Source organism: Cornus florida, unplaced genomic scaffold (assembly GCF_030987335.1).
Source record: "Cornus florida cultivar Cherokee Brave unplaced genomic scaffold, ASM3098733v1 CherokeeBrave_3.0.0_Hap2_Chr08, whole genome shotgun sequence".
NCBI lineage: Eukaryota > Viridiplantae > Streptophyta > Magnoliopsida > Cornales > Cornaceae > Cornus > Cornus florida.
Window position 1 is genome coordinate 11923432 of NW_026775578.1, and position 27453 is coordinate 11950884.

Below are 27453 nucleotides of genomic sequence, written 5' to 3' on the forward strand. Positions count from 1 at the left end.
AATTTATTTGACGGAAACCAGAAAAGAATTCAAAATTTCAAAATTAATATTTTTGCCACCAAACCTTTGTACTCGTGACAATTATTGCATGTTGTGGCCACTTAATTGTTTGATCAAAAAATTAATATTTAAATGGCCACAGTTCTATTCTAATGCTAAAACCATGGTATTGCTAACAAGGAATCATGACAAGTATTGCATGTTGTGGCCACTTAATTGTTTGATCAAAAAAATAATATTTAAATGGCCACAGTTTCTATTCTAATGCTAAAATCATGGTATTGATAATATATATATATATATATATATATATATATATATATATACAGTCCTCCACTAAAATAGAGACCATAGAGAATGAAAATTGCATTTGATAACGGACAGCTGATATATGACCGTGTATTTAGAATATGCTAACCTTCAGAACTTCCTGATTTATTTTCCAGAATAAATTGACTGAACTAATGTTTATCCACATTGCATAGAAGCAATTTGGGGGTTAACAACAAATAAATAGCTGAGCACTCAAATATATGCTCTACCAAATTGGCAATCATGCTGTCTTGGCAATCAAATTGACAATATAAGCTCTGCCAAATCATTCAAGGAATTGTAAGAAGAACCACCTTCCCTTATGGAAAACTCAACCTTCACCCTCAAATCCATTGTCCTCTGTCTCATCTCCTCACTTTCTTTACCCACCATAAGTCTTCTTATAGTTCTCTCTATCTGTCCTCTCTCCAACTCATTATCCAATTCCAGGCCTACCCTCCATACATGGCTCACATACCTCGCGTTCATCCTTTGATCCCCAAAATATGGCCGGCATATCATTGGCACACCTTCGCCAATACTTTCCAAGGTTGAATTCCAACCACAATGGCTCCAAAAGCCTCCCACTGCAACATGTGCCAACACTTCCTTCTGTGGTGCCCATTCCACGACACGACCTCTTTCTTCAACTGCTTTCTTGAAACCTTCCGGCAGTAGCTCTTCCAATGCTTGTTGTTGGCCGGTCCCCAAGCTGCGAACTGAACCAGGCCGAATCACCCACAAGAAATGTTGCTTTCTGTTGGCCAGTCCCCAAGCTGTCTCAATTAATTCTCTTTCATCTATGGAAGCTGCACTTCCAATGCTTACATATATAACAGAGTTGGGAGCCTGCTTATCAAGCCAAGTAATACAGCTAGTGTCCTCTTTAAGTAAGCTACTAGATGAGGGTGGGGCAATTTTGTGAAATGGACCCGTTGAGAAAATTGGAACTTGGTATTGTTTCTTTAGCTGTTCAATAAATGGTTGTTCAAGGCAGTCCACAGTGTTCCAAATACCTCTGTTCATCCTTTCGCATATCATTGGTTGAATTCCAACCACATTGGCTCCCAGAAACCTCCCACTGCAACATGTGATAGCACGTCCTTCTGCGGTGACACAACCTCTTTTTTTAAACCTTGTTGTGGCAATAGCTCTTGCCATCCCAAGCCGCAAACTGAGCCAGGCCGAATCACCCATAAGAAATGTTGCTCACTGTTGGCCAGTCCCCAAGCTGTCTCAATTAGTTCTCTTTCATCTATAGAAACTGCAATTCCAATGTTTACATATATAACAGAGTTGGGAGCCTGCTTATCAAGCCAAGTAATACAGCTAGTGAACTCTTTAAGTAAGCTACTAGATGACTGTGGGGCAATTTTGTGAAATGAAATTGGAACTTGGCATTGTTTCTTTAGCTGTGCAAGAAATGGTTGTTCAAGGCAGTCCAAAGTGTTACAAATAATTGATAAATACGTTCAAATTTTGGATGCGGTGGCTATCAGTTGTAACAAGACTTCGAAATAACACTGCATGCCAAAAAGACTATTATTACATCAAACTTATTGCAGACAACACTCGCAAAGACCTTTCCGCTTTCTTACTTTCAGTTGTGTTTGCATAAATCTACAGAATCTTCCGCTACTTTCAGGTGAATTCTTCCTAATTCCATTTATATACCATCAAATTAAACGAACTTTCTAGAATCAGGGAGGCCCAAATTTATAATATTCCAATGGGCTTTTGAGACGCGAATTCCACAAGAACAATTTCAATTTTTATGGACTTCGACAAGTATTTTTAGGTTATTCCTAACCTAAATTTTTATTTTTAATTTTAATTCTATTTTTATCAATTATTTAGTTTTATAAATATGAAAGTTATATGGCATATATCACATTAACTCCTCCAGACTCGAAGCTGGGGAAGTCTCATATACTAATATAGCTTTTTATTGTTGTTCATTTACATATTTAAAATTATGATCACCCTTTTTTTTTTTTTAAATAGAAATTTATTGATTTTTGACAATTAATTCTCTAAATATCTTTTTGTAATTTTAGAAATTTACTTTAAATATTTATGCTTAGGAGTTGGGACTAATTTAACTTTAACATCAATTTGATTTTCAACATGATTTTTCTAACACGAGATTATCTTCATCTCGATTTTCAACTTGATACATCAATTCTTTGGCCTTTTGTTCTCTATGGTTACAGTCTTTTATCTATTGGTCCTGATAGAATGTCAGCCAAGTGACATGGTATGGTGGTAGATCACCATAGACCTACATCATCAGCCAATTAATAATTTCTTGTGTAGTAGACCTACATTTTTTTTTTCTTGGCAAAGCCAAATGGCACTTACAAAAAAGAGCAACACAAACACCACCAACCTACTCTGACCACACAATACAAAAAGTGCGTTACAAGTTCTATGTGTCCAGCACCAAAAAGCTAATGATGTTTGAGGCCAGAAATAGATCTTGAAGCCAATAAGCCATACGTGCACATGGCCCACCATTTGGCACAAGGCGTGGACCTTTCTTGGTTTAGACCTAGTCACAAAATAGGCAACAATTATAGGGCCAACTAGAAGAAAATGGAAAATCCTGGGAAGAACCCCATATGTAAGTATAAAACCCCTGTCATTTTGAACATGAGGCATTAATAAACTATGGGGCCCAATATAATCATTCTCAAACTGTATCATTAGCCACTCAAAGAAAATAGCATGTTCCAAAAGCGTATGATAGCTTCGTTGCGTGACGGCAATGCCACAAACTCCTAACCCAATGGTTGACTTTGACACCCTCTTCTGACACAAAACATTATAGCGCAAATCTCAAAGACGTCGAATGGTCGCCGAAGTCAGAAACAAAAAGTACGGCCAGTTTTTCGGCAAGCCTCCATCATTAATATTAGCATCATTAACATCAAACATTTTTTGATATTGGCTAAACACCAAAAATCCTTGCAACGACTGCACACCAACCTCAATCCATTGCCGATACAAGTCAATAAGATGTGTGAAGCAAGATAACACTGACTAGCCACCAACAACGAGACTTATGGCCGTGCCAGAAACCCACCTTTAACCAGCGTGACAAATTGTTCCGACAATTCCAAGCCACGACCCATAGTTAATGGCGACCGGAGTGCACACATCGCTGACCATAGCAAAAGGACGGTTCGTGACCAAAAGACATGCTACAGAGTCCCGTGCGACTCGCCAAAGCCCTAAATTTATTCCCAAATTTAACGGCGGAGACTTCCTCAAACAACATGATGATTCGATAGTATGTGAAGGCCATACCGAGACCTAAATCAGATACACGAAAACACCACTAGAAAGCGAAATCCCAGGTATCAAGCACGAACCCACTAGAGAAATAAAAGCAACACCACCCAACTAGACCCCATAGGCCATGGCTACTGGTGGAACCACCGCGCTTACCATTGATTGATCTATAGAAACCCGAGACAACACCGCGACTAGAGAAAAACCAAAACAACACATATAGAAAGTTAGAACTAAAACGGAAACAAGGAAGACCCTCACAATACCTGGATCAATGGGGAAGATCAGCGTATAATGGCCATTCTGTTGGCCACCAGTCAAAACACTCGAAACAACACCCCGCCGGAAACATGAACCCATCCTAGCCAACCACCCACAGAGACGACTGACTTGGGATTTCAGGGAAACCATCCCAGCGTAACACAACATCTTGGAAAAACTCCAACTCTGATGAACAGAGAGACCGCTATAGTGAAAGGAGCAAGAATCTCTACAGGGAGAGGAGACCCGGTTGTTCATGGTTTTGTAGTAAACCTACGTCACCAACCAAGTTTAACGAATGAATCCCTTAGGATTTATTTATAAGGGTGATTCTTGTTTTCTCATAAATTGGCAAGGAATCATGGATTCATGCATGTTGTGATTGATGGGTAGTATAGAATCTAATATATACTACACATCAAGACTAACTTCGCAAATTTTTTTAGGGGTATTTTAATAATTTTCTTATTTGTTATGTCGAGTGCGAAAATATTTATTCATTCTGAATTCTCTGTATCCGTTGATATTTTGATCTAGTCTTAGATTTTCTTATTGTGTGTTTGATCTATTTCTTGTATTTTTAAAAATATGTGTGTTCTTATTACCTGTGTTTACTATCTTTCTTGTATTTATTTATGTTTAATTTCGCAACCACCACACAGTTTGCTACAATCAAAGTTTCATCCATATATCAAATTATTATTTTTAGATAAATTAAGAAAACCAAAATCAACAAACACCACTTGATAAATGAACGAACTCAAATCCACATCCACATGAAATCAAAGTAACAGTTACTTTCATTAAATAAATTACACACAATATACTAAAGAAAAACCTTTCCTCAGCATTCATACACAGTGTATATAGATTAACAATACAATTTCAATTCAACCAGAGATCTCAACAGACTTGACATCAGGCTTCTTCACTTCCTCCTTGGGAACAGTAACAGTGAGCACTCCATTCTCCACGGAAGCCTTGACCTGATCGGTCCTGGCATTCTCATTCTCCGACAGCCGGAACCTCCTCATGAACTTGCCACCGTTGCGCTCCACCATATGCCACCTGTTGTTCTTATCCTCCTCAGCAGAGAGAATATTTTTATATCTAGTTGTTATACTAGTTTTGAATAAATGCGGGGTAAAAACAATCTTTTACATTCCGCTCACTAAAATAGAGACTAGAGAAAATGAGAATTGCAGTTGATAATATACAGACTCATGTGACTCTGTATTTAGAATATGCCACCTTTAGAACTACCCAATTTATTTCGCAGAATAAATTAACTGAACTAGTGTTTATTCATGTTGCACTCTAATGCCTTGCTGTCTTAGCAATCAGATTGACTAGATATGGTTTACCAAATCATCCAAGGAATTGGATTCTCACTCATAGCCCAACTTGATATTGGAATCATATTAGATTTAAGACATATGAATTAGAGATTGAGAAGGATTTGTTGTTTCCTTTTCTTTATTTTTATATTGCCTATAAATATACATGGTCTATGTATATTTTAGGGGTGATTTTTAGAAGAAGGAAAAATGAATTTATTTTCTCTCTCTAGAAAATTAGGGTTTATGTTCTCATTTAATGGAGGCTCCCACAAGCCTAGTTTTCCAAGGTCATTCATGGAGGCTTATGAGTAATTCCTAAAGGCAAAACAATTATCAAGAAGATGGAGATCCAAAGAAAAGGCTTCTTACTAAGGGATCTATAATAAGTGAGAACATTCACTTTAGAGGAAAGATTTAAAGGTTTACTCAGACCTTTGATGTAAGTATTCAATCCATTAATTGAATGATACATCATATTTTTATTTTTGCATAAAACTTGTCTCTATGTGATGAATCAAGATCTATGAATCAAAATCTTTCGAAAAGTTTTTAAAACTTGCACGTTTCCCAACAATGGTATCAGAGCATGGTTTGATTCATTACTAGAGATCATGTTTTTATCAAAATCATCATCATGGATTCAAATTATATATATATTGATGTATATTGATGTATGATTTAATATATTGCTACATGATGATGTATGTATAATTGTGAATGGATGATGATGAATGTTTGGGCCATGGATGAAGCTTATAAGTTATTGGAATATAATTTTATCTTTGGATGAATGTAATTAAGGCTTTGATTTAGCCGTTTGAAAGTTCAATGATGTAATTTAATTTTTTCCATTGTATTTCAAATTGTAAATATTTTTAAAGCCATGTAATCTTCGTCAAAGGATGCTATGAAGCTTCAAGAAGGTCCAAGAGGGTTAAATTAGGCTTCAGGAATTTTTCGGAATTTTTCAGAATTTTTCTGAAATTTTTTGGGCTTAAATTTAATTTCTGGAAATTTTTATTAATCTTTCCTGGTATTTATCGGCGGTTTACTGGCGACTGGAGTCTTGCCGCTGGCAAGGAGTTCGCAGGAAGTGAAGCTGTCCGATCCAGTGCTTCGCGGTACACCATAACAAAGTGCAACCGCATGCACAGCCACAGGATGAAGGTAGATAATGAGATATGATCCAGTGTAGCGCAAGGATCAGGCACCACATGCGCCGCCAACCAATTAAGCGCGTGAAGTACACGCGCTGATTAAGATAACATTTTTCATCAAGCTGGCGCGTGAGGAACACGCACTAGCAGGTTCTGCTTGGTCAACGCGCGTGGCAGCGAGTGAGGCGCGTGTCACGGGCCTGTGTCTTTATCCAGCGCGTGGCAGTGCGTGAAGGCGTGTGCCATGCGCCTAAACCTTTCCCCAGCGCGTGCAAGCGCGTGGGGTTGAGCTACAGCTCCTCCAAGCGCGTGCCAGCGCGTGTGGGGCCCTCCTATCGCGTTCCAAGCTGTGTTTTGCTTCTCCAGACGCGTACTAGCTTCCTATAGGTGTTTGCAAGCCGTTGGTGGACGCTCGTACAATAGTTAGAGCAATTAAATGTTAAAAGCTGAATCCATTGGCCATTTAATTTGCTTTTGTCTGTTGTTTATTGATGTATGTGATGCATGGGATAGATAATTTTTGATTAATTATTATTCATGCATTGGATCCATGATATTTATTTAAATGACTTGATTTATATTAATTAAATTATGAAAATTAATTGGATTTGATTACTAATTAATTAGAGGGCACTTATTGGGAAACGAAAAATTATTTTTGTAAATTATTTTTGAAGTGTGCCTCAAATTAAATATTAGTGAATCATTTAAGTCCAAATATTTTCTAAATTTAATTGGATTAAAATCAAGACATTTTGTATGCATTATATCATGTAAATAAATAAAATGAAAACCTTAATTATTAATGATTATAAATTGAGTGGGAGCAGGGATTTTTATACATTACCCCATGGCCTTCGTTATTAAAACCATTATAATTAGATCTTCAAAAATAAGGCTCCACGCATGATTTGAAGAGTCTTAATATTACAAGAATGGTTATCTCATGAAAATAATAATATTAAATGTTCATTGTAATTAGATCTTTAAAAATAAGGCCCTACGCATGATTTAAAGAGTCTAGATTATAATAACAAGATATTTAATATTTTATTTTTCATTAGAGCTTTAATAACGTTATACACTCAATCTAAAATCAATAGTGTTAACTCCCCAACGGAGTGGTCTACACTAGGTGATTTTAGAAAGGCTAAACAAAATCGAGAATCATTTCATATGGATAGACAAGGCATTGTCTTAAGAGATATGGAGATGATGGGATTTACCCGCCAATAGTAATAATGAACTTCGCCAACCGAATAAGTTATTGGCGTATTGGTTATCCGATTTTTCATGCAGTGGTTAAGGGACCCACATAATATTTTAATGGAAGTGCTCGCCTAATAGCAAATGAATCTTAACAATAGTAATAATGAACTCCTCCAACATGATAAGTTATTGACATATTGATTGGTTGATTTATTATGCTACAGAGTTGAGGGACCCGCATTAATTAAAAGGGGTTGTTCACCAATAATGATAATGATCTCTTATTCAATTGAGATTTATTATATTATGTGGTTAACGAACTCATTTTAATTTTAAATATGCATGATAGTATTAATAATTCACCTTGCATATTGTATGAATGCATTTATATTCAGATTAATTATGTCTAATCCAGTTTATCTGCTTGCTTACATATTCAATGTAACTGGACCTCATTAATATTGACTGGGAAATGAATTTAGATATTTTATTCACAACGTAAGGGTACAAATGTATTTACTACTCCTAAACTTAATCATTTTACTTTAAGATACCCAAGAGAACATTAATGCTTTGAATAAGTGAAATAAGGCAAATGAGATGACTTGGTGCAATATCCTAGAGTTTACCTCAAATACGCTCCAAAGCTAACATTTACATTATTTTATTTTCTTCAAGCATCATGTTAAATGTCAATAAGATGTTTTGGTGAAATTAGATAGAGAGTATGCCAAAGTACTATGTCAGACTTGAATAACATCAAGATAGCCTAAAGAACTCCAGTATGAAATTGTATTTTGAAAATGATTGTTTATTATTTAAAAAATTAACTGGAGATCAATAGGGCTGACTTGGGTGGTAAGTTTCAAGTTGACATGATTATTGCCTTGTTACCAAACTCGTTCGACTCTTTTAGAGTGAATTAAATAAGGAATCAGTTTGAGTTCATACTCGCTGATATTCTTATAGAATTAGTAACAAATGAAAGGATAATCAAATAGTATAAGTATTTCTATCAATCTAACCTAGTCTATACCATCTTCTTCTAAGCCCAAGTGGAAGGGCAAAGTAAAGAAGAATGATGATAATAGGACTAGGCTATCACAAAACATGGGTATCCAAAAGGTTAAAGGGAATAAGGCAGTGTATGTTGAGGGTAAAGAAAACTGTTTCTTTTGTCGCTAACTAAGACACTAAAGGACATACTATTTAAGCAATGACGTGGCATAGGAAAATATATATTTAATCATTGAGCCATGTTATGTGGTTGTATCTATTAATTCTTGATGAATAAATTCTGGAGCCACTAAATATGTTTGCAATTCATTGCAAGGATTTCAGGAATCCAGAAGCCTCGATAATATGGAATATATTTGTACTTGACCTGATGTCAAGGTTGTATCTAAGTCAGTGGGAGTATTACATCTGAAATTAGAGAGTATGAGGATATTAGTATTAGAGAATTATCTTTATGCACAGAGGTTAGACGCTATCTAATTTTTGTTTCACTTGTGGTTTATAAAAACTGGATCGTTATTTTGTAAAACTGGTTTTATAAAATTGAATAGATATGCGATTACTTCTGGTGCATTGAAAGATGGTTAATATACTATAATCACAAACTCTTAAGATTTGCAGAATGTAGAAACTAATGTTGCATCTCTAGATTGAATGTTAAGAAAATTTGTTATTCCTGACTCATTGTATTTTTTAGTGTCTATTTTTGGGTTGTAATCAATCAAAATGAGATTCAAAGATTGGTCAAAGAAGGTTTATTACCTAGTGAGGCAGAGGAGCCTAAACCAAACTTGTGAATCCTGTTTTGAAGGATAGATAACTCTAAGGGCTTAATCAGCCAAATGAAATAGACATAAAGAACAATTGGAGTCGGTACACACGGACACGTGTGGTCTTATGAACATCCAATCAAGATTACTCACGTTTTGGATAAATTTACCTGTTGCGACACAAGTCTTATACTTTTGGTATATTCCGAGAGGGTCAAGACTGATGTGGAACATAGATTAGGTAAACTTATCAAGACACTTCGATCTGATCGAGTACATGAATATTTCTTGGGATAGTGCAAAGACTATATGGTCAATGAGGGTGTTGTGTACCAGTTTTCCGCAATTGACGCTAAATTAATTTAGGTGTCAAATAGGAATAACAGAATTCCACTTAACATGGTTAGATCTATGATCAGTTATGCCACATTATCTCTTCCATTTAAGAGTTTAGCGTTAATGACATCGATGCGCATTATGAACTGCATTCCATCTTAGTCTGTCTCAAGGATTACCGTTGAGCTGTGTTTTTTACTAAATCTTAGTTTGAATCACATGCACATATGGGGTAGTCTTGCACATGTGCGCTTGATATGGACAAGTAAGTTGGAAACAGATCATATGCATGATAGATTTGATAGCTACTCTAAAATGTCACTAGGACGGATTATTTTATGATCTCAATGATAAAAGTTGATTGTTTACACTCACTGTTTATTTATAGGAGAATCATATTATGAATCACATACCTAGTAGCATAGTGTTAGAGAATATGGTAAGAGTACCAGATGTACCACATATGAACACACTTAGTATAGAGATTTAGAATTATAGATGAATTCACTATTGATGCGTCAGCATCATCTAGTACACAGATTCCTTCATCGTTACATTGATGAAGTGGGAGGATAATTATCCAAACCAACAGAATCATGTTTTTAGGTGAGACCGTTATGGACATCCCTGTTAAACATGAGTTGGACCCAGTAAGCTACACGGAAGCGTAAACCGATATGGATACAGATCGTTTTGGCGAGTTACTATGAAATCAGAGTCGGAATCTATGTATTCTAATAAATTTTGGGATCTTGTAGAACTTTCTAGTAGGGTGATACCTATGGAAGGCAAGTCAATCTACAAAAAGATACCAGAAGATTTCTTAGTGCATAAATCATGAGTGTACAAGGGAATGTCATTATTTTTCTGATTTTATATATATTGATGACATCCTACTCATTTATAATAACGTGGAAGTTTTGTCATCAATAAAAAGGTAGTTGTTGAATTACTTTTAAATGAAAGATTCTCAAGATGTAAGCTATATTCCTAAGATCAAGCTTTTGCAAGATCAGGTTAAAAGGAAAATAGGCTTATTTTAATAATCCTACATTGATAAAGTTTTAACCAGGTTTGGTTTGCATAACTCAAAGAATGAGTTCTTGCTTTATTGATATGGATTGCTCTCTCTATTAAATAGTTTTCCAAGACTAGCAGAGGAGATTGAGCAAATGAGACTGAAACTATATGCTTTGGCATATGAGAGTCTCATATATGCCATGATCTATACCAAATAGGACATCTGCTACATTGTAGGGATAGTCAGATGATATCAGTCCAATCTTGGACTTGATAACTGGTCTGATGTGAAAAATATCATTAAGTATCTAAGGAGGACTAAGGATATCATACTCAGTTATGGATGTGATGATATGGTCCTAGTCAGGTATGCTAGTTCTGATTTTCAATCAGAAGTAGATACTATGAGGTTCATGACTTAGTGTATGTTCATTTAATGGAAGGGAAATCAGTTGGTAGATTCTTAAGCAGATTTCAACTGCTGACTCAAACCTGCAGGTGGAATACATTGCGGCCTTAAAGGCGGCAAAGGAAGCCTATTGGTTTGATCTCACTGATTTAGAGGTTGTGGAGTATACTAGCCTGCCTATTGAGCTATGTTGCGACAATAGTGCAGAAGTTGTCCAAACCAATAACTCAAGGTTCTATAGAGGAACAAGATACACTGAGAGGAAGTATCATATTCTACATGATATTGTCCGGCAAGAAAATGTACTTATAGCCAGAACATTGCATTGGAACACAACTTTGTTGATCCATTATCAAATGTGTCATTGATCAATAATTTTGATCATCATCTGGATAACATTAGACTTAGGTGCAATTTAAATTGGCTATGAGAGCAAGTGGGAGCTGTTGGGATTTATATGCCCTAGCATAGCAAATTCCTATCTGGATTATAGTGACATATGTTCCTGGCATATCTGAAATATTTATGATTTATATAATTGGTGAATTAAATGTATTATGTTTCGATTCACTATGAAATTGATAGTGTCCTTGTGATTACAAGAAATATTTATATATATATATGTGATGGCAATCAATGCATGATATATAAATAGTAATTATAAATTGTTCATAGTCGGTAATTATGGATGTACTCATAATTAATTAAGACTTGAACTGGATTCGCGTTAGGTTGAGATATATTGCGAGAGCCGTCGTATGCAATTGTTCCCTATCATCGTCATGGCATTTGACTCTTAAGTATGAGAAAATTATAGACTCTTTTATTAATTAATAATTACTTTGATTTGTTCGGCGGATTCTTCAGGATCCTTAGACCGACACTTTGGGTAGTTATGTGATTAATAGTTAGAGAGTTATATTTTCAATATTTGCATCATTGCTACTTGTATTTATTTTGTATTGATTATGGTTGATCACAAAGTAAATTCGAAGGCCTTCGTGTGGTTTTAAACAAAATGATTTATTATATATTTATTTATTAAATTATTATTTTTGTCAAACAAATGTTTTATTGTGATCGAGCCAGAAATAATCAATGGTACCAAAATAAATATATTAATTAAATAGTTGGATTGATGGCTTTATTTATCCGATAACTAATTATGCATAGAGGGGTCAAAGTGCAATATTGACTTAGAGGTTATTTATTATTTAATTGGAGTTCAATTAATTTCTTTTAGTGGAGTAGAAATTAATTTATGAATTAATTGAACTGAGTCCATGGACCGGACCAATTATTAATTCATTGTAGCCAATAAAATAATAGGCTCAATAGATTCTCACTCATAACCCAACTTGATATTGGAATCATATTAGATTTGAGACATATGAATTAGAGATTGAGAATGATTTGTTGTCTCCTTTTCTTTATTTTTATATTGCCTATAAATATACATGGTCTATATATATTTTAGGAGTGATTTTTAAAATAAGGAAAAAGGAATTTATTTTCTCTCTCTAGAAATTAGGGTTTATGTTCTCATCTAATGGAGGATCCCACAAGCCTAGTTTTCTAAGGTCATTCATGGAGGCTTATGAGTGATTCCTAAAGGCAAAACAATTACCAAGAAGATGGAGATCCAAGGAGAAGGCTTCTTGCTAAGGGATCTACAATAAGTGAGAACATTCACTTTAGAGGAAAGATTTAAAGATTTACTCAGACCTTTGATGTAAGTATTCAATCCATTAATTGAATGATACATCATATTTTTATTTTTGCATAAAACTTGTCTCTATGTGATGAATCAAGATCTATGAATCAAAATCCCTCGAAAAGTTTTTAAAACTTGCACGTTTCCCAACATAATGGCCATTCTGTTGGCCACCGGTCAAAACACTCGAAACAACACCCCGCCGGAAACATGAACCCATCCTAGCCAACCACCCACAGAAACGACTGACTTAGGATTTCAGGGAAACCATCCCAGCGTAACACAACATCTTAGAAAAACTCCAACTCTGATGAACAGAGAGACCGCTGTAGTGAAAGGAGCAGGAATCTCTACAGGGAGAGGAGACCCGGTTGTTCATGGTTTTGTAGTAAACCTACATCACCAGCCAAGTTTAACGAATGAATCCCTTAGGATTTATTTATAAGGGTGATTATTGTTTTCTCATAAATTGGCAAGGAATCATGGATTCATGTATGTTGTGATTGATGGGTAGTATAGAATCTGATATATATTACACATCAAGACTACCTTCGCAAATTTTTTTAGGGGTATTTTAATAATTTTCTTATTTGTTTTGTTGAGTGCGAAAATATTTATTCATTCTGAATTCTCTGTATCCGTTGATATTTTGATCTAGTCCTAGATTTTCTTATTGTGTGTTTGATCTATTTCTTGTATTTTTTAAAATATGTGTGTTCTTATTACCTGTGTTTAATATCTTTCTTGTATTTATTTATTTATTTTTGTTTAATTTCGCAACCACCACATAGTTCGCTACAATCAAAGTTTCATCCACATATCAAATTATTATTTTTAGATAAATTAAGAAAACCAAAATCAACAAACACCACTTGATAAATGAACGAACTCAAATCCACATCCACATGAAATCAAAGTAACAGTTACTTTCATTAAATAAATTACACACAATATACTAAAGAAAAACCTTTCCTCAGCATTCATACATAGTGTATATAGATTAACAATACAATTTCAATTCAACCAGAGATCTCAACAGACTTGACATCAGGCTTCTTCACTTCCTCCTTGGGAACAGTAACAGTGAGCACTCCATTCTCCACGGAAGCCTTGACCTGATCGGTCCTGGCCTTCTCATTCTCCGACAACCGGAACCTCCTCATGAACTTGCCACCGCTGCACTCCACCATATGCCACCTGTTGTTCTTATCTTCCTCAGCAGAGAGAATATTTTTTATATCTAGTTGTTATACTAGTTTTGAATAAATGTAGGGTAAAAACAATCTTTTACATTCTGCTCACTAAAATAGAGACTAGAGAGAATGAGAATTGCAGTTGATAATATACAGACTCATGTGACTCTGTATTTAGAATATGCTACCTTTAGAACTACCCAATTTATTTCGCAGAATAAATTAACTGAACTAGTGTTTATTCATGTTGCACTCTAATGCCTTGCTGTCTTAGCAATCAGATTGACTAGATATGGTTTACCAAATCATCCAAGGAATTGTAAGAAGAACCAACTTCCCTTATGGAATGCTCAACCCTCACCTTCAAATCCATTGCTCTATGAAAACTTCCTCACATTCTTTACTTGCCATTAGTCTTCTTATAGCTCTCTCTATCTCTCCTCTTTCTAACTCATTATCCAATTCTAGGCCTACTGTAATACCCCTAATTTTAAAAGGGACAGTCCTGGAATTTAATAAATTGTTTAAATAGTATTTTTATTTAATTAATTGTTTAAATTGTATTTTATGTAATCAATTGGTTAAATTGCATTTGGTTATTTCTTTAGTGTGGTTTAATTGTTTTAAATTATTTTAGGGCATTTAATTATTTATTTGCTTTAATTTAATTATTTTATTTTATTTATCTGAATTTAGGGTTTTATGTTTCTAGTTTAGCTGACACTGTTTTAAACCTAGAATATTCAATGGGCCAAGTTATTTATGGATTAGGGTTAATGTTTAAGTCTATAAATATAATCGCATGTGGGTTTAGGGTTTTAGAAAATTCAATAAAACCTATTTACGTAACAGAGTTCTACAAAGAATAGTGAGATACAGAGAGAGAAAAGAGAGGAGGTTTAGACCAAGGTTGGACCAAGAAGGAGGAAGGAGAGGTGTTTTTGGGGTTGAACCAAGGCATTGGAGGAGCAGACTTGTAGTATAGGACACGAACATAGCTTACAGAGACGGTGAATTAGAATTTCAAATTTGAAATTCAAAGGCAAGTTCTGTTCTTCTCTCTCCCGTTAATTCGTGTTCTGTGCATGACTAGTTGGACTCCAGGGATTTAATAAATGCTAAAATGGTTGTAAATAAACATAATAACATGTTTTGTGCATATAGGAATTTATGTTTAATCTCGTGAATTAATTGTTTTGCATGATCTTACTATTCTGTTTTTGTTTCCTTCTATGGGTTACGATTAAGCTTTGATGGGTGAGGTTAGGGATGCGACTTGATGCCTTGTAACTAATCTGGGACTGAGTTTGAACTCTAGAACAAATTCTTAGAACATGATTTAGTTGCACTAAATTAAACTGAAATAAATTTCTGTTGGAACCTGCTTAAAATTGGACAACAGAGGTTTTGTAATCGTAGCTTTAAAGCTTGTGTTCCATGCATGTTTTAGTTGAATATCAGGGGTTTAATATGTGCCTAGGACTGAGTTTGAACTTAGAATAAAGTTTTAGAAACACCTCAGAGGCTCTGTAATCACCGGAGCTGGAGAAGATGAAGCTAGAACGGGCAAAAGGCTACTGAAGGGGATTGAGCAGGCTCTAAAAACCTTAAAGCCGGCTCAAAGGCAAAGGAGCCGGCTCTATCTTTGTTTGGAGCCGGCTCAATGCTAATGGAGCCGGCTCCAAGTGGAAAATTGAGCAGGCTCAATGTTTAATTTGAGCCTGCTCTCTTTTATTGCGCACATATTTGGTTTTAAGGGGTTGTTTGGCTGTGCAGTGTTTTCTGAAGCCGTTTAAAAGCTACTGTGAGATGTAATTAAATGTTAGGGACTTAAATAAATGTTTAAAACATTTAATACCATAATGGTTTAAGGGTAGGAACAATGAACAGATCAAATAATGGATATACGTTGCACTGTTTTTGCTAGGTTTATATAACTGGAACTTGGCAAAGTTTTTATATATAATTCAATTATATATAACCCTATAATGTTACTGTGTTATAAGTATGGTAAATTAATTATATTTATCTATACTTAGTTGGATTTAAATTGACATTTAACTTGTTTAATATGTATCAATTTATTGGCTGTTTTGGAGGATTCAAATGCTATGTCTTATTCTAGCTGTTTAAATGATTGGAACATGATATTTAGGTTCTGTAGTGAATACCTAATATTGATATATGTATGAATTTATACCAATGCATATACTGGAGGATGGTTGTTGATTATATAGTGTTGTTTTAATAACTATGCTATATAGAGAATTTGTATGTACCGGTATGGGACGGTGACATACTAGGTATGGATTAGTCAAATACTAAATCCTACCTAATTTGGATTAAGGTATGGATTAACCCTATGAGTTAAGTCCATCACCTACTTGTGTCATATCAATCAAATAATTGAATGACTTAATATGGTTTCAAGATGGATTTGCTTTACATTTATCAAACCACTTTTCAGATGGTTGATATTTTGTAATAGGAGGACACGGACTTTATATATTTATTATATGTGCCATGGTATGAGCTTGAGTCTCAGGACCATGGTTAGGGTGCGTATATTGCCTAGGATGGATAGCTGGACAGATGTGTTATTCCCTGGTAAGTCTAGATACACATGACCACAGTATGTGCAATTTGCATGGTATCTCTATTCAGGCTGAGACAGACCTTTTTGGATTAGTGAGCGTCCTATAGTGTGTAGTTATACATATATGGACTACTCTAGATATTGTTGAGTCTTTTTAGTATGTATATGCGTATCGGATTCCTGTTTGGATTGTAGTAGATCAGGACTTGCATGTGGGCCTGACCCACCCTTATATTTTTCAGGTACTCGTCAGTTCCAGGGTTAGAGTTTGATCGTGCAGAGCAGATACAGACTTCTATTCTACCGACAACGTAGGACTTCTTTCCAGATATTAGATTTGGATTTTATCTTCAGTTTTCTTCCATGCAGTTTGGGATTTTATTAGGGGTCCACTAGAGATGGATTCCCGAGTTGTTAAACTTATGGAGTTTGGATTGTCAAGGTTTAAATATTTATATTTGAGGATTTATTTTAGTTTCTTTCAGCTTAAATTTTATCTCTTTAATCACTTTTGTATTCCGTGTTCGTTTTAAAATATTAATTGTCTGATATCCCTCGGATTTGGGCTTGGGCCTGATCAACCCGTGTCTTGGATCCGAGGGGTATCACAGTTGGTATTAGAGCACTCCAGGTTCAAGTGTCTCTAGGATTCTATCATATAAGACTTCCGCGTTGCGTTATCTCTTGATTAGAGCTTAAGTTTAGGATTCGTTGTATTCTTTACGGTCCTAGTATATCGTACTGATGTCTGATTTTATGTGTTAACAGCATGGTTAACGCAAGAACCAGACGTAACAATCATCGACGAAGGGAGGAGGCACGTAGGCAGCAAGATTTCCTACGACGTCGGCAGATAGAGGAAGAGCAGCAAATGCCTGGGTTTCAGGATGTTGAAGGTCAGTTTCGTAATGAGCAGGAGGAAGTTCAACAGACTCCGGGTCAGGTCAGGGATCCAGAGATTCCTCCTCACCTCAATGACCTGGTTGCTCGGGCTATAGAGGCTGGGGTAACAGCTGCACTTCGGAATCAACCACCGGTTCAGCAGGCACCTATACTAGCACCGGTTGTTCAGACTAATACTTGGGAGACGGCTAAGAGTTCTTTCACCAAGGGGAGTCCACCTGTGTTCTCAGGCTCCACCGATGCGAAAGCAGCTCACCAGTGGAAACGGGACATTGAGCGTCATCTTCGCTTGGTTCAGTGCACGGAGGTTCAGAAGCAGATGCTTGCTACTTTCAAGCTGGTTGGGGATGCACTACAGTGGTGGGAGTCCGTTACCACTGTAGAGGAGAGGATGACATTGAGTTATGATCAGTTCAGTACTCGCTTTGATGAGAAATATTTTTCCTATGCAGTCAGGGCAGCTATGAAGACTGAGTTTCTAAATCTGCAGCAGGGGAACATGACGGTGGCAGAGTATGAGCAGCAGTTCACACGCTTATCTCGGTTTGCTCCGGAGGAGGTGGATACGGAAGAGAAAAAGCGCAATAGTTTTGTGAAGGGACTGATGTGGTTGATTAAGCGAGCTATTATAGGCAGTCCAGCTTACACTACCTATGCTCAGGTGGTAGACGCCGCTTTGCAGCAGTATCAGCTGACAGTGGACATCAGACAGGACAATGGTGAGAAGCTGGGTGATAAAGACTCTGTTAATCGGTCAGTTGAGAAGGGAAATGGAAATGATCATCGACAGAATGACAAGGGCAAGTTCCAGGGACAGCAGCCTTGGAAGAAACACAAGGGTGGTTCAGATGATAACAGGGATGTGTCACATATTCATGGGCAGCAGAATGGGGGACCACAGACTGGACAAGGTCAGCCACAGGCTAACAGACAGAGGAGGCCATTTGGTACTTTCCAAGGTAGTTGCTACACTTGTGGAAAGTATGGTCATACCTCCAGGCAGTGTCCTAAGGCAGGACAGGGACAGGGGCAGCATGTGTAGCAGGGGCAGAGGGCGCCAGTACCTTTACCCGCTCCACAGGTACCCCGGATTCAAGGACAGACTTATCCGGCTTTACCGACACCGCCGCAGCCTCAGGGACAGTCACTGTAGCAGTTGCACTATGGCAGGGTGTACAACCCCATGCCACAGGATATGCAGGCACCTCAGGCTATTGAAGGTAAGTTTCCTATTCATGATTACTAGGACGTGTTTTGTGGAGTGCCACACACTCGTTATATTTCGGTCTTTATATTTTTATCTGGGATGAGGACGAGGGTATTAGTATATCGAAGTTGGGGAATTTGAGTTGCAGCCAGATGCGACTTATTTTGAAGTCACTGAATAGTATTATTAACTGTAGGGATAATTAAATACTTCGAAATAAGGTTTTTCTTTGATGCGTGTTCAGTAAAGTCATTATAATGAGGCTGAGTCCACTATGGAATAGGAGGTTGGAGTCGCTCGTAGTTTCCTAAATTATGGGAAGAAGGTAAGAGCGAATTCCGAGGACGGAATTCCTTTTGTTAGGGGGGAAGAATGTAATACCCCTAATTTTAAAAGGGACAGTCCTGGAATTTAATAAATTGTTTAAATAGTATTTTTATTTAATTAATTGTTTAAATTGTATTCTATGTAATCAATTGGTTAAATTGCATTTGTTTATTTCTTTGGTGTGGTTTAATTGTTTTAAATTGTTTTAGGGCATTTAATTATTTATTTGCTTTAATTTAATTATTTTATTTTATTTATCTGAATTAAGGGTTTTATATTTCTAGTTTAGCCGACACTGTTTTAAACCTAGAATATTCAATGGGCCAAGTTATTTATGGATTAGGGTTAATGTTTAAGTCTATAAATATAATCGCATGTGGGTTTAGGGTTTTAGAAAATTCAATAAAACCTATTTACATAACAGAGTTCTACAAAGAATAGTGAGATACAGAGAGAGAAAAAGAGAGGAGGTGTAGACCAAGGTTGGACCAAGAAGGAGGAAGGAGAGGTGTTTTTGGGGTTGAACCAAGGCATTGGAGGAGCAGACTTGCAGTATAGGACACGAACATAGCTTACAGAGACGGTGAATTAGAATTTCAAATCTGAAATTCAAAGGCAAGTTCTGTTCTTCTCTCTTCCGTTAATTCGTATTCTGTGCATGACTAGTTGGACTCTGGGGATTTAATAAATGCTAAAACGGTTGTAAATAAACATAATAACATGTTTTGTGCATATAGGAATTTATGTTTAATCTCGTGAATTAATTGTTTTGCATGATCTTACTATTCTGTTTTTGTTTCCTTCTATGGGTTACGATTAAGCTTTGATGGTTGAGGTTAGGGATGCGACTTAATGCCTTGTAACTAATCTGGGACTGAGTTTGAACTCTAGAACAAATTCTTAGAACATGATTTAGTTGCACTAAATTAAACTGAAATAAATTTCTGTTGGAACCTGCTTAAAATTGGACAACAGAGGTTTTGTAATCGTAGCTTTAAAGCTTGTGTTCCATGCATGTTTTAGTTGAATATCAGGGGTTTAATATGTGCCTAGGACTGAGCTTGAACTTAGAATAAAGTTTTAGAAACACCTCAGAGGCTCTGTAATCACCGGAGCTGGAGAAGATGAAGCTAGAACGGGCAAAAGGCTACTGAAGGGGATTGAGCAGGCTCTAAAAAGCCTAAGAGCCGGCTCAAAGGCAAAGGAGCCGGCTCTATCTTTGTTTGGAGCCGACTCAATGCTAATGGAGCCAGCTCCAAGTGGAAAATTGAGCAGGCTCAATGTTTAATTTGAGCCCGCTCTCTTTTATTACACACATATTTGGTTTTAAGGGGTTGTTTGGCTGTGCAGTGTTTTCTGAAGCCGTTTAAAAGCTACTGTGAGATGTAATTAAATGTTAGGGACTTAAATAAATGTTTAAAACATTTAATACCATAATGGTTTAAGAGTAGGAGCAATGAACAGATCAAATAATGGATATACGTTGCACTGTTTTTACTAGGTTTATATAACTGAAACTTGGCAAAGTTTTTATATATAATTCAATTATATATAACCCTATAATGTTACTGTGTTATAAGTATGGTAAATTAATTATATTTATCTATACTTAGTTGGATTTAAATTGACATTTAACTTGTTTAATATGTATCAATTTATTGGCTGTTTTGGAGGATTCAAATGCTATGTCTTATTCTAGCTGTTTAAATGATTGGAGCATGATATTTAGGTTCTGTAGTGAATACCTAATATTGATATATGTATGAATTTATACCAATGCATATACTGGAGGATGGTTGTTGATTATATAGTGTTGTTTTAATAACTATGCTATATGGAGAATTTGTATGTACCGGTATGGGACGGTGACATACTAGGTATGGATTAGTCAAATACTAAATCCTACCTAATTTGGATTAAGGTATGGATTAACCCTATGAGTTAAGTCCATCACCTACTTGTGTCATATCAATCAAATAATTGAATGACTTAATATGGTTTCAGGATGGATTTGCTTTACATTTATCAAACCACTTTTCAGATGGTTGATATTTTGTAATAGGAGGACACGGACTTTATATAATTATTATATGTGCCATGGTATGAGCTTAAGTCTCAGGACCATGGTTAGGGTGCGTATATTGCCTAGGATGATAGCTGGACAGAGGTGTTGTTCCCTGGTAAGTCTAGATACACATGACCACAGTATGTGCGATTTGAACGGTATCTCTATTCAGGCTGAGACAGACCTTTTTGGACTAGTGAGCGTCCTATAGTGTGTACTTACATATATGGACTACTCTAGATATTGTTGAGTCTTTCTAGTATGTATCTGCGTATCGGATTCCTGTTTGGATTGTAGTAGATCAGGACTTGCATGTGGGCCTGACCCACCCTTATATTTTTCAGGTACTCGTCAGTTCCAGGGTTAGAGTTTGATCGTGCAGAGCAGATACAGACTTTTATTCTACCGACAACGTAGGACTTCTTTCCAGATATTAGATTTGGATTTTATCTTCAATTTTCTTCCATGCAGTTTGGGATTTTATTAGGGGTCCACTAGAGATGGATTCTCGAGTTATTAAACTTATGGAGTTTGGATTGTCAAGGTTTAAATATTTATATTTGAGGATTTATTTTAGTTTCTTTCAGCTTAAATTTTATCTCTTTAATCACTTTTGTATTCCGTATTCGTTTTAAAATATTAATTGTCTGATATCCCTCAGATTTGGGCTTGGGCCTGATCAACCCGTGTCTCGGATCCGAGGGGTATCACACCTACCCTCCATACATGGCTCATGTACCTTCCATTCAACCTTTGATCCCCAAAACATGGCTGGCATATCATTGGCACACCTTCGCAAATACTTTCCAAGATTGAATTCCAACCGCAGTGGCTCCAGTCTCCTCCCACTGCAACATTTGCTAACACTTCCTTCTGTGGTGCCCATTCCACGATACAACCTCTTTCTTCAACTGCTTTCTTGAAACCTTCTGGCAATAGCTCTTGCCATCCCAAGCCGTGAACTGAACTAGGCCGAATCACCCACAAGAAATGTTGCTTACTGTTAGCCAGTCCCCAAGCTGTCTCAATTAGTTCTCTTACATCTATGGAAGATACACTTCCAATGCCTACATATATAACAGAATTTGGAGCCTGCTTATCAAGCCAAGTAATACAGCTAGTGTCCTCTTTAAGTAAACTACTAGATGAGGGTGGGGCAATTTTGTGAAATGGACCCATTAAAAAAATTAGAACTTGGGATTGTTTCTTTAGCTGTGCAAGAAATGGTTGTTCAAGGCAGTCTACAGTGTTCCAAATAATTGCTGAAGACGTTCTAATTTTGATTGTGGTGGCTATCAGTTGTAACATGGCTTCTAAAATATTTGGGAAATCTAAAATGGTTAGATCCTTGAACCATAAGGGATGAAGCCCAGGCACTAGGTCTTGTAATATTGAGTCTGTGACAATAGTAATACTTCCATATCAGTGAAATTTGAGGGCTATAAAAATATAGACATATATATGCATGTATAAAGATAAACATAAAAGGTGCTACTCTCCTTCGTTGTTGACACAAAAGACATTATTTTCAAGGCAACATTTTGTACCTTACTATTAAGATTTATTTATAATTAATATATGGTATGGACAATTTAGCTATTATTATTGTTATTCTTGATCTTTCCCTTAATTATAACACTAGATATTTACATTATTCAAAGTATCAAACAATACAAATAAACACTAATAGAGGGTTGGGAATATGTAATACCCCCTAATTTCGGAACACAGGTTGATCAAGTCCGCGCACAAAATCAGGGGATATCAAGCCAATTAAAGTATTTAAACAAGCACAGAGTACAAAAAGAAATAAAAAGAATAAATAATACGCTGAAGAAAACTAATAAATAAAACTTCCATTAATAACTTGTCAATGGTTACAACTCGGGAATCCGTAACTCAAGGACCCCTTAACCAAAATCCACTATCCATAAATTCATTAATAATTACTAAAGTAATACTATCCTACTTTGAAATAAAATAGAAATAATAGATAAGTCCTCCAGCTGCGGATCCTCAACCTTGAGACTTGAACTTCTAATAACCTGAAAAATAAATCGCGGGTTAAATCCTACGAGCAAGTTCTTTCTACCAGACCTCTGAAAACCAATAAATAGATCATCTCTGATCAAAAACAAACCTAATACAGTCTTTATCTTTAATGTACATAATTATATACAATATAACTATCACAACTATTACCAAGTTCATTAATTCCAAAACCATTATCAATGATTAATTAATAATCATACCTGGTCCCATCCACAATTTCTTTTAAAGAAACTCCTCTAACCTTAACTCCATCCTAGACAGCAATTTAATAATTTAAACCATAAAGTATAATTAAAAGAACATTATATCCAATTCCAAAATCAATAATGATCATAAGTATTTAAATCACACGATCAATATCTAGACTTTGACAAATCATCCATGTCACTACCAGTATTATTTTATTAATTTGTATAAAATAATACACTAACCTGTAAGTATTAGATTATTCAACTTTAAGAATATCTAATCCTAATCCAACTTACACAAATAGTAATTATAGATGATATATTTTAATCATCTAACACATAACAATATAATTAAACTTTGACAAATCAACCATGCCATTATAAATATATTTGTTTATATATTGGCAATTCATCCATGCCTCCTTAAGTATGTTTATTTATACATTGGCAAATCAACCATGCCTCCATAAGTATATTTATTTACACATTTGGCAAATCAACCATGCCATTATAAATATATTTATTTATACATTGGCAACTCAACCATGCCTCCTTTAAGTATATATATTTATACTTTTAAATTAACAATTCAACCATGCCTTCTGTGTATGTATTTCATTCAACAAATACTTAGGCAAAATATTTGCGCCTATGGCAACTTATCCATGCCTACAATTTAATCATGTACCGATTTTAAACTTAACGATGATCTAAATCACACATAGACATCCCACACATATCATACGCATAATATTAATTTAATAACCAACCTAATATGATTTAATCAACCGTAACATTATACCAAATAAGAATAATAATCTTACATGATACATATACATATATATATATTGTATAATATACATATATAACACCATCCACAACAATATTTGATTATTTAAATCACACACATACATATATATATATATATATATATATATATATATATATATATATATATATATACTTCCTTCCGTAATAAATTATTAATTAATTATATTACTCCAATATATGCTACTAAATATAGTAGTAACACTCCCCAACTCTCAAAGCCCTAGTAATCTCTCTTATAGTGTTCGCTTTCAACCCTAATGAGTTTAAAGTCAATTCTTGGGCATCACTGGACCCCATTGGAACTTTCCAGGACCCCACATGCCTTTCCACGCGCCCTCACGCACCACCACACGCGCCTAAACACACTACACGCGCATCCACGCGCCACCACAAGCTGGCAGGTATCTTCACGTGCTTCCACGCGCGGTACACGCGCCTGTTCTTCATTCTGGATGACGTGGCTGCTTCTGGTTGGCTCGAACTCTGGGCTTTAGTGAGTTGCGTCACACTGGATTATTTGTATGTTGACTAGACAAAGTCAACGGTCCAGATTCACACACACATAGAGCTCCATGCGCCGCGATGCACCGGATCTCTTCTTTGTTGATGAGATCGATCCAAGGGCCTAGATTAATGGTGCATTGAATCTCCATGTATCTCTACCACACTGGATTATTTCAATTATATCAAACTAATTGTATGGCCTAGATCTGCGGTTGTTCTAACTTTCTATGTACGTGAAGACACCGGATAACACCCCAGTTGATGCGCCATTAGCAGTTACGTAACAATGCATAAAAATATATATATATAAAAATTAAAATAAATTCCAGAATATTCCGGAAAAATACAAAACACATTCTAAAATAATTCTAAAAATCTAGAAAAATTCCAGAATATTCCAAATAAATTCCAGAAAATAAAGAAACCCTAATAAACCCTCTTAGATCATAAATTCACCTATAGATTGATTTTAAAATATATATACAACACCTATATTTATTAATTAAAATCTAATAATCCAAAAATCCAATATAATATTTTATACTTTTAATTAATCCAATCCAACAATGATTTTTAAATAAATAAATTTAATCTTAACATTCATACTCAAGGTGATAAACTTATGAATTTTAAGAGGAGAGTTAGAAAAGAACTTGCCTGAAGGTTTCGAAACGAAACCAACGCTTTAAGTCTTCCAATCCAAACGTCCTCCTTCTTAGATCCGATCTCCTCCTTGTCAGCCATTCTTCTCTCTCTCTCTCTGCCTCCCTTATTTTCTAACGTGTAAACTTTTTAACCCTAAACCTTATGTGTATATTTATACACATTAATTCCTTTAATCCTATTCTTACTAGGATTACCAAATAAAATAATAATTATTATCTTTAAATAGTATAATATATATAAACATATATTATATTTTATATATATATATATATATATATATATATATATATATATATCTTCCATAATTAACAATGGTTAATTAAATCATATATTATATATATATCCATAAATATATATCTATATATATATCCTTCCATAACATTTATTAATTAAGTATATTTATATATAATTAAATACATATATTTATAAGGATACAAAAATGATCATTCTAGTAATCAAATAACTATGGGCCTTTATTATTTAACCCAATAAGATTTTCTTCAAGCCCAAGACCACATCATTTGGTCCAACTTCCCTTAAACCCAATTCAATTAAAATAAAATAATTAACTTAATTAAATTAAATCTAATAATTACAAATAATTAACAAACAATTCACACAAGCATAAATATACACAATTCAAACAAATAATTCAATCACATCATTTCACAAAACAAAACACCATATAAATTCAACAACTGAAATCACACAATATAATCTAATTAAACTAAAACAATTAATCTAAGCACTCAATTAAAACAAATAAAAATAAAATAAACACAATTAATTCAAATTAAATCAAATAAATCATTTAAAATAAAATAAAAGTAATTAATTTTCATTAATAATTCCTTTAAAATATCGGGGTATTACAGAATAAACAAGAACCTTTTGGGGGAATGTAACCCTCTGCTTGAAGTTGTGGATAGGTAACTTGAGTTAGCCTAGTAGCAGCGCTGTCTGTCACCAGGACAATGGTTGGAAGCTTTAGATGGTTTGCAGCCTCTTCTGCCTTGTACATGATAACATCATATATGACACATGCAATCCTTTCTTTCTTCTCCTCTTGCTTCATCATCTGAGCCAAGCTTTCTTGGAAAGGGAGCGTTAAATTAACGTTTAGAGCTTTCATGTTAGAGATGATATCCGTAGTGGTGGCATCATAACCACTTAGGGCATCCTGTATGGGTAAAAAAGTGAAATTAGGATGATTGGAAGGGTTAGGAGAGTTGAACTGGATGTGAACAATTGTTATAGAGAAGCCCTTGGAGTGTAGGATTGCGCCTAACTGAAGCATTGGGTTTATGTGGCCTTGGAATGGACATGGGACTAGCACCAATCTACTACACCTCTGTCCTTGTTTTCCCATCTCTCTGTGTGTGTCTCTCTCTAATGATCTGCGAGTAGTACTGCAGAAATTTTTCTTCAGTACTGGTATTATCCTTTCGCTGCAAGAAATAGAATTGCCTTTAGTCAACCCTAGGGAGTCCTTTTTAAGCATAAATTAAAATGTATTAGAAATCTGCCATATGTCAGTCACGTGTAATACTAAATTACTTCTAGATGGCAGAGAGATAATTTTTTTTATATTGAGTTTGATGGCGAATCACAATCAATATTATTACTTCAGATTTCTTTTGTCAACCCTAGGGAGTCTTTTATGCATAAATTAAAATGTATTACTCCTATAAATCTACCATAACTCAGTCACGTGTAATACTAAATTATTTCTAGATGGCAGAGAGATAATTTTGTTTATATTGAGTTTGATGCAAGGCACAATCAATATTGTTGAAATTCATATCTATAAGTTGATTAGATAATTGTGGCAGATTTATTGGATCTTTATTATAGGCTAATGTTTAGACTTTTGTTTAGGGGTTTAATTTTTATTCTATTTTCATATTTGTAATTTTCCTCTTGTACACCAATTTTTCAGATTTCTTTTTGGTATCAGAGCCACCGTCGGAGATGGTGGCATAAGCCTCATCTCCAACTGCGGTCCATCATCATCTCCTTTCATTTTTCAGATTTCTCTTTTGTCATTTAATTTTGTTGGAACTCTCTGTTTTGGGTTGTTAA

At 35.2% G+C, this 27453-nt stretch overlaps 1 protein-coding gene across 1 annotated transcript; it reads right to left on the bottom strand.

Moving 5' to 3' along the window:
- Window positions 1-570: 570 nt before the first annotated feature.
- On the bottom strand, window positions 571-27394 carry LOC132269724 (UDP-glucose iridoid glucosyltransferase-like). The gene is made up of 4 exons (XM_059770979.1): window positions 27300-27394; window positions 26260-26819; window positions 22325-22527; window positions 571-1275 (listed from the first exon to the last, which is right to left on the bottom strand). The coding sequence occupies exons 1-4, from the start codon at window positions 27392-27394 to the stop codon at window positions 571-573; spliced, it is 1563 nt and encodes a 520-aa protein (XP_059626962.1).
- Window positions 27395-27453: the final 59 nt, after the last annotated feature.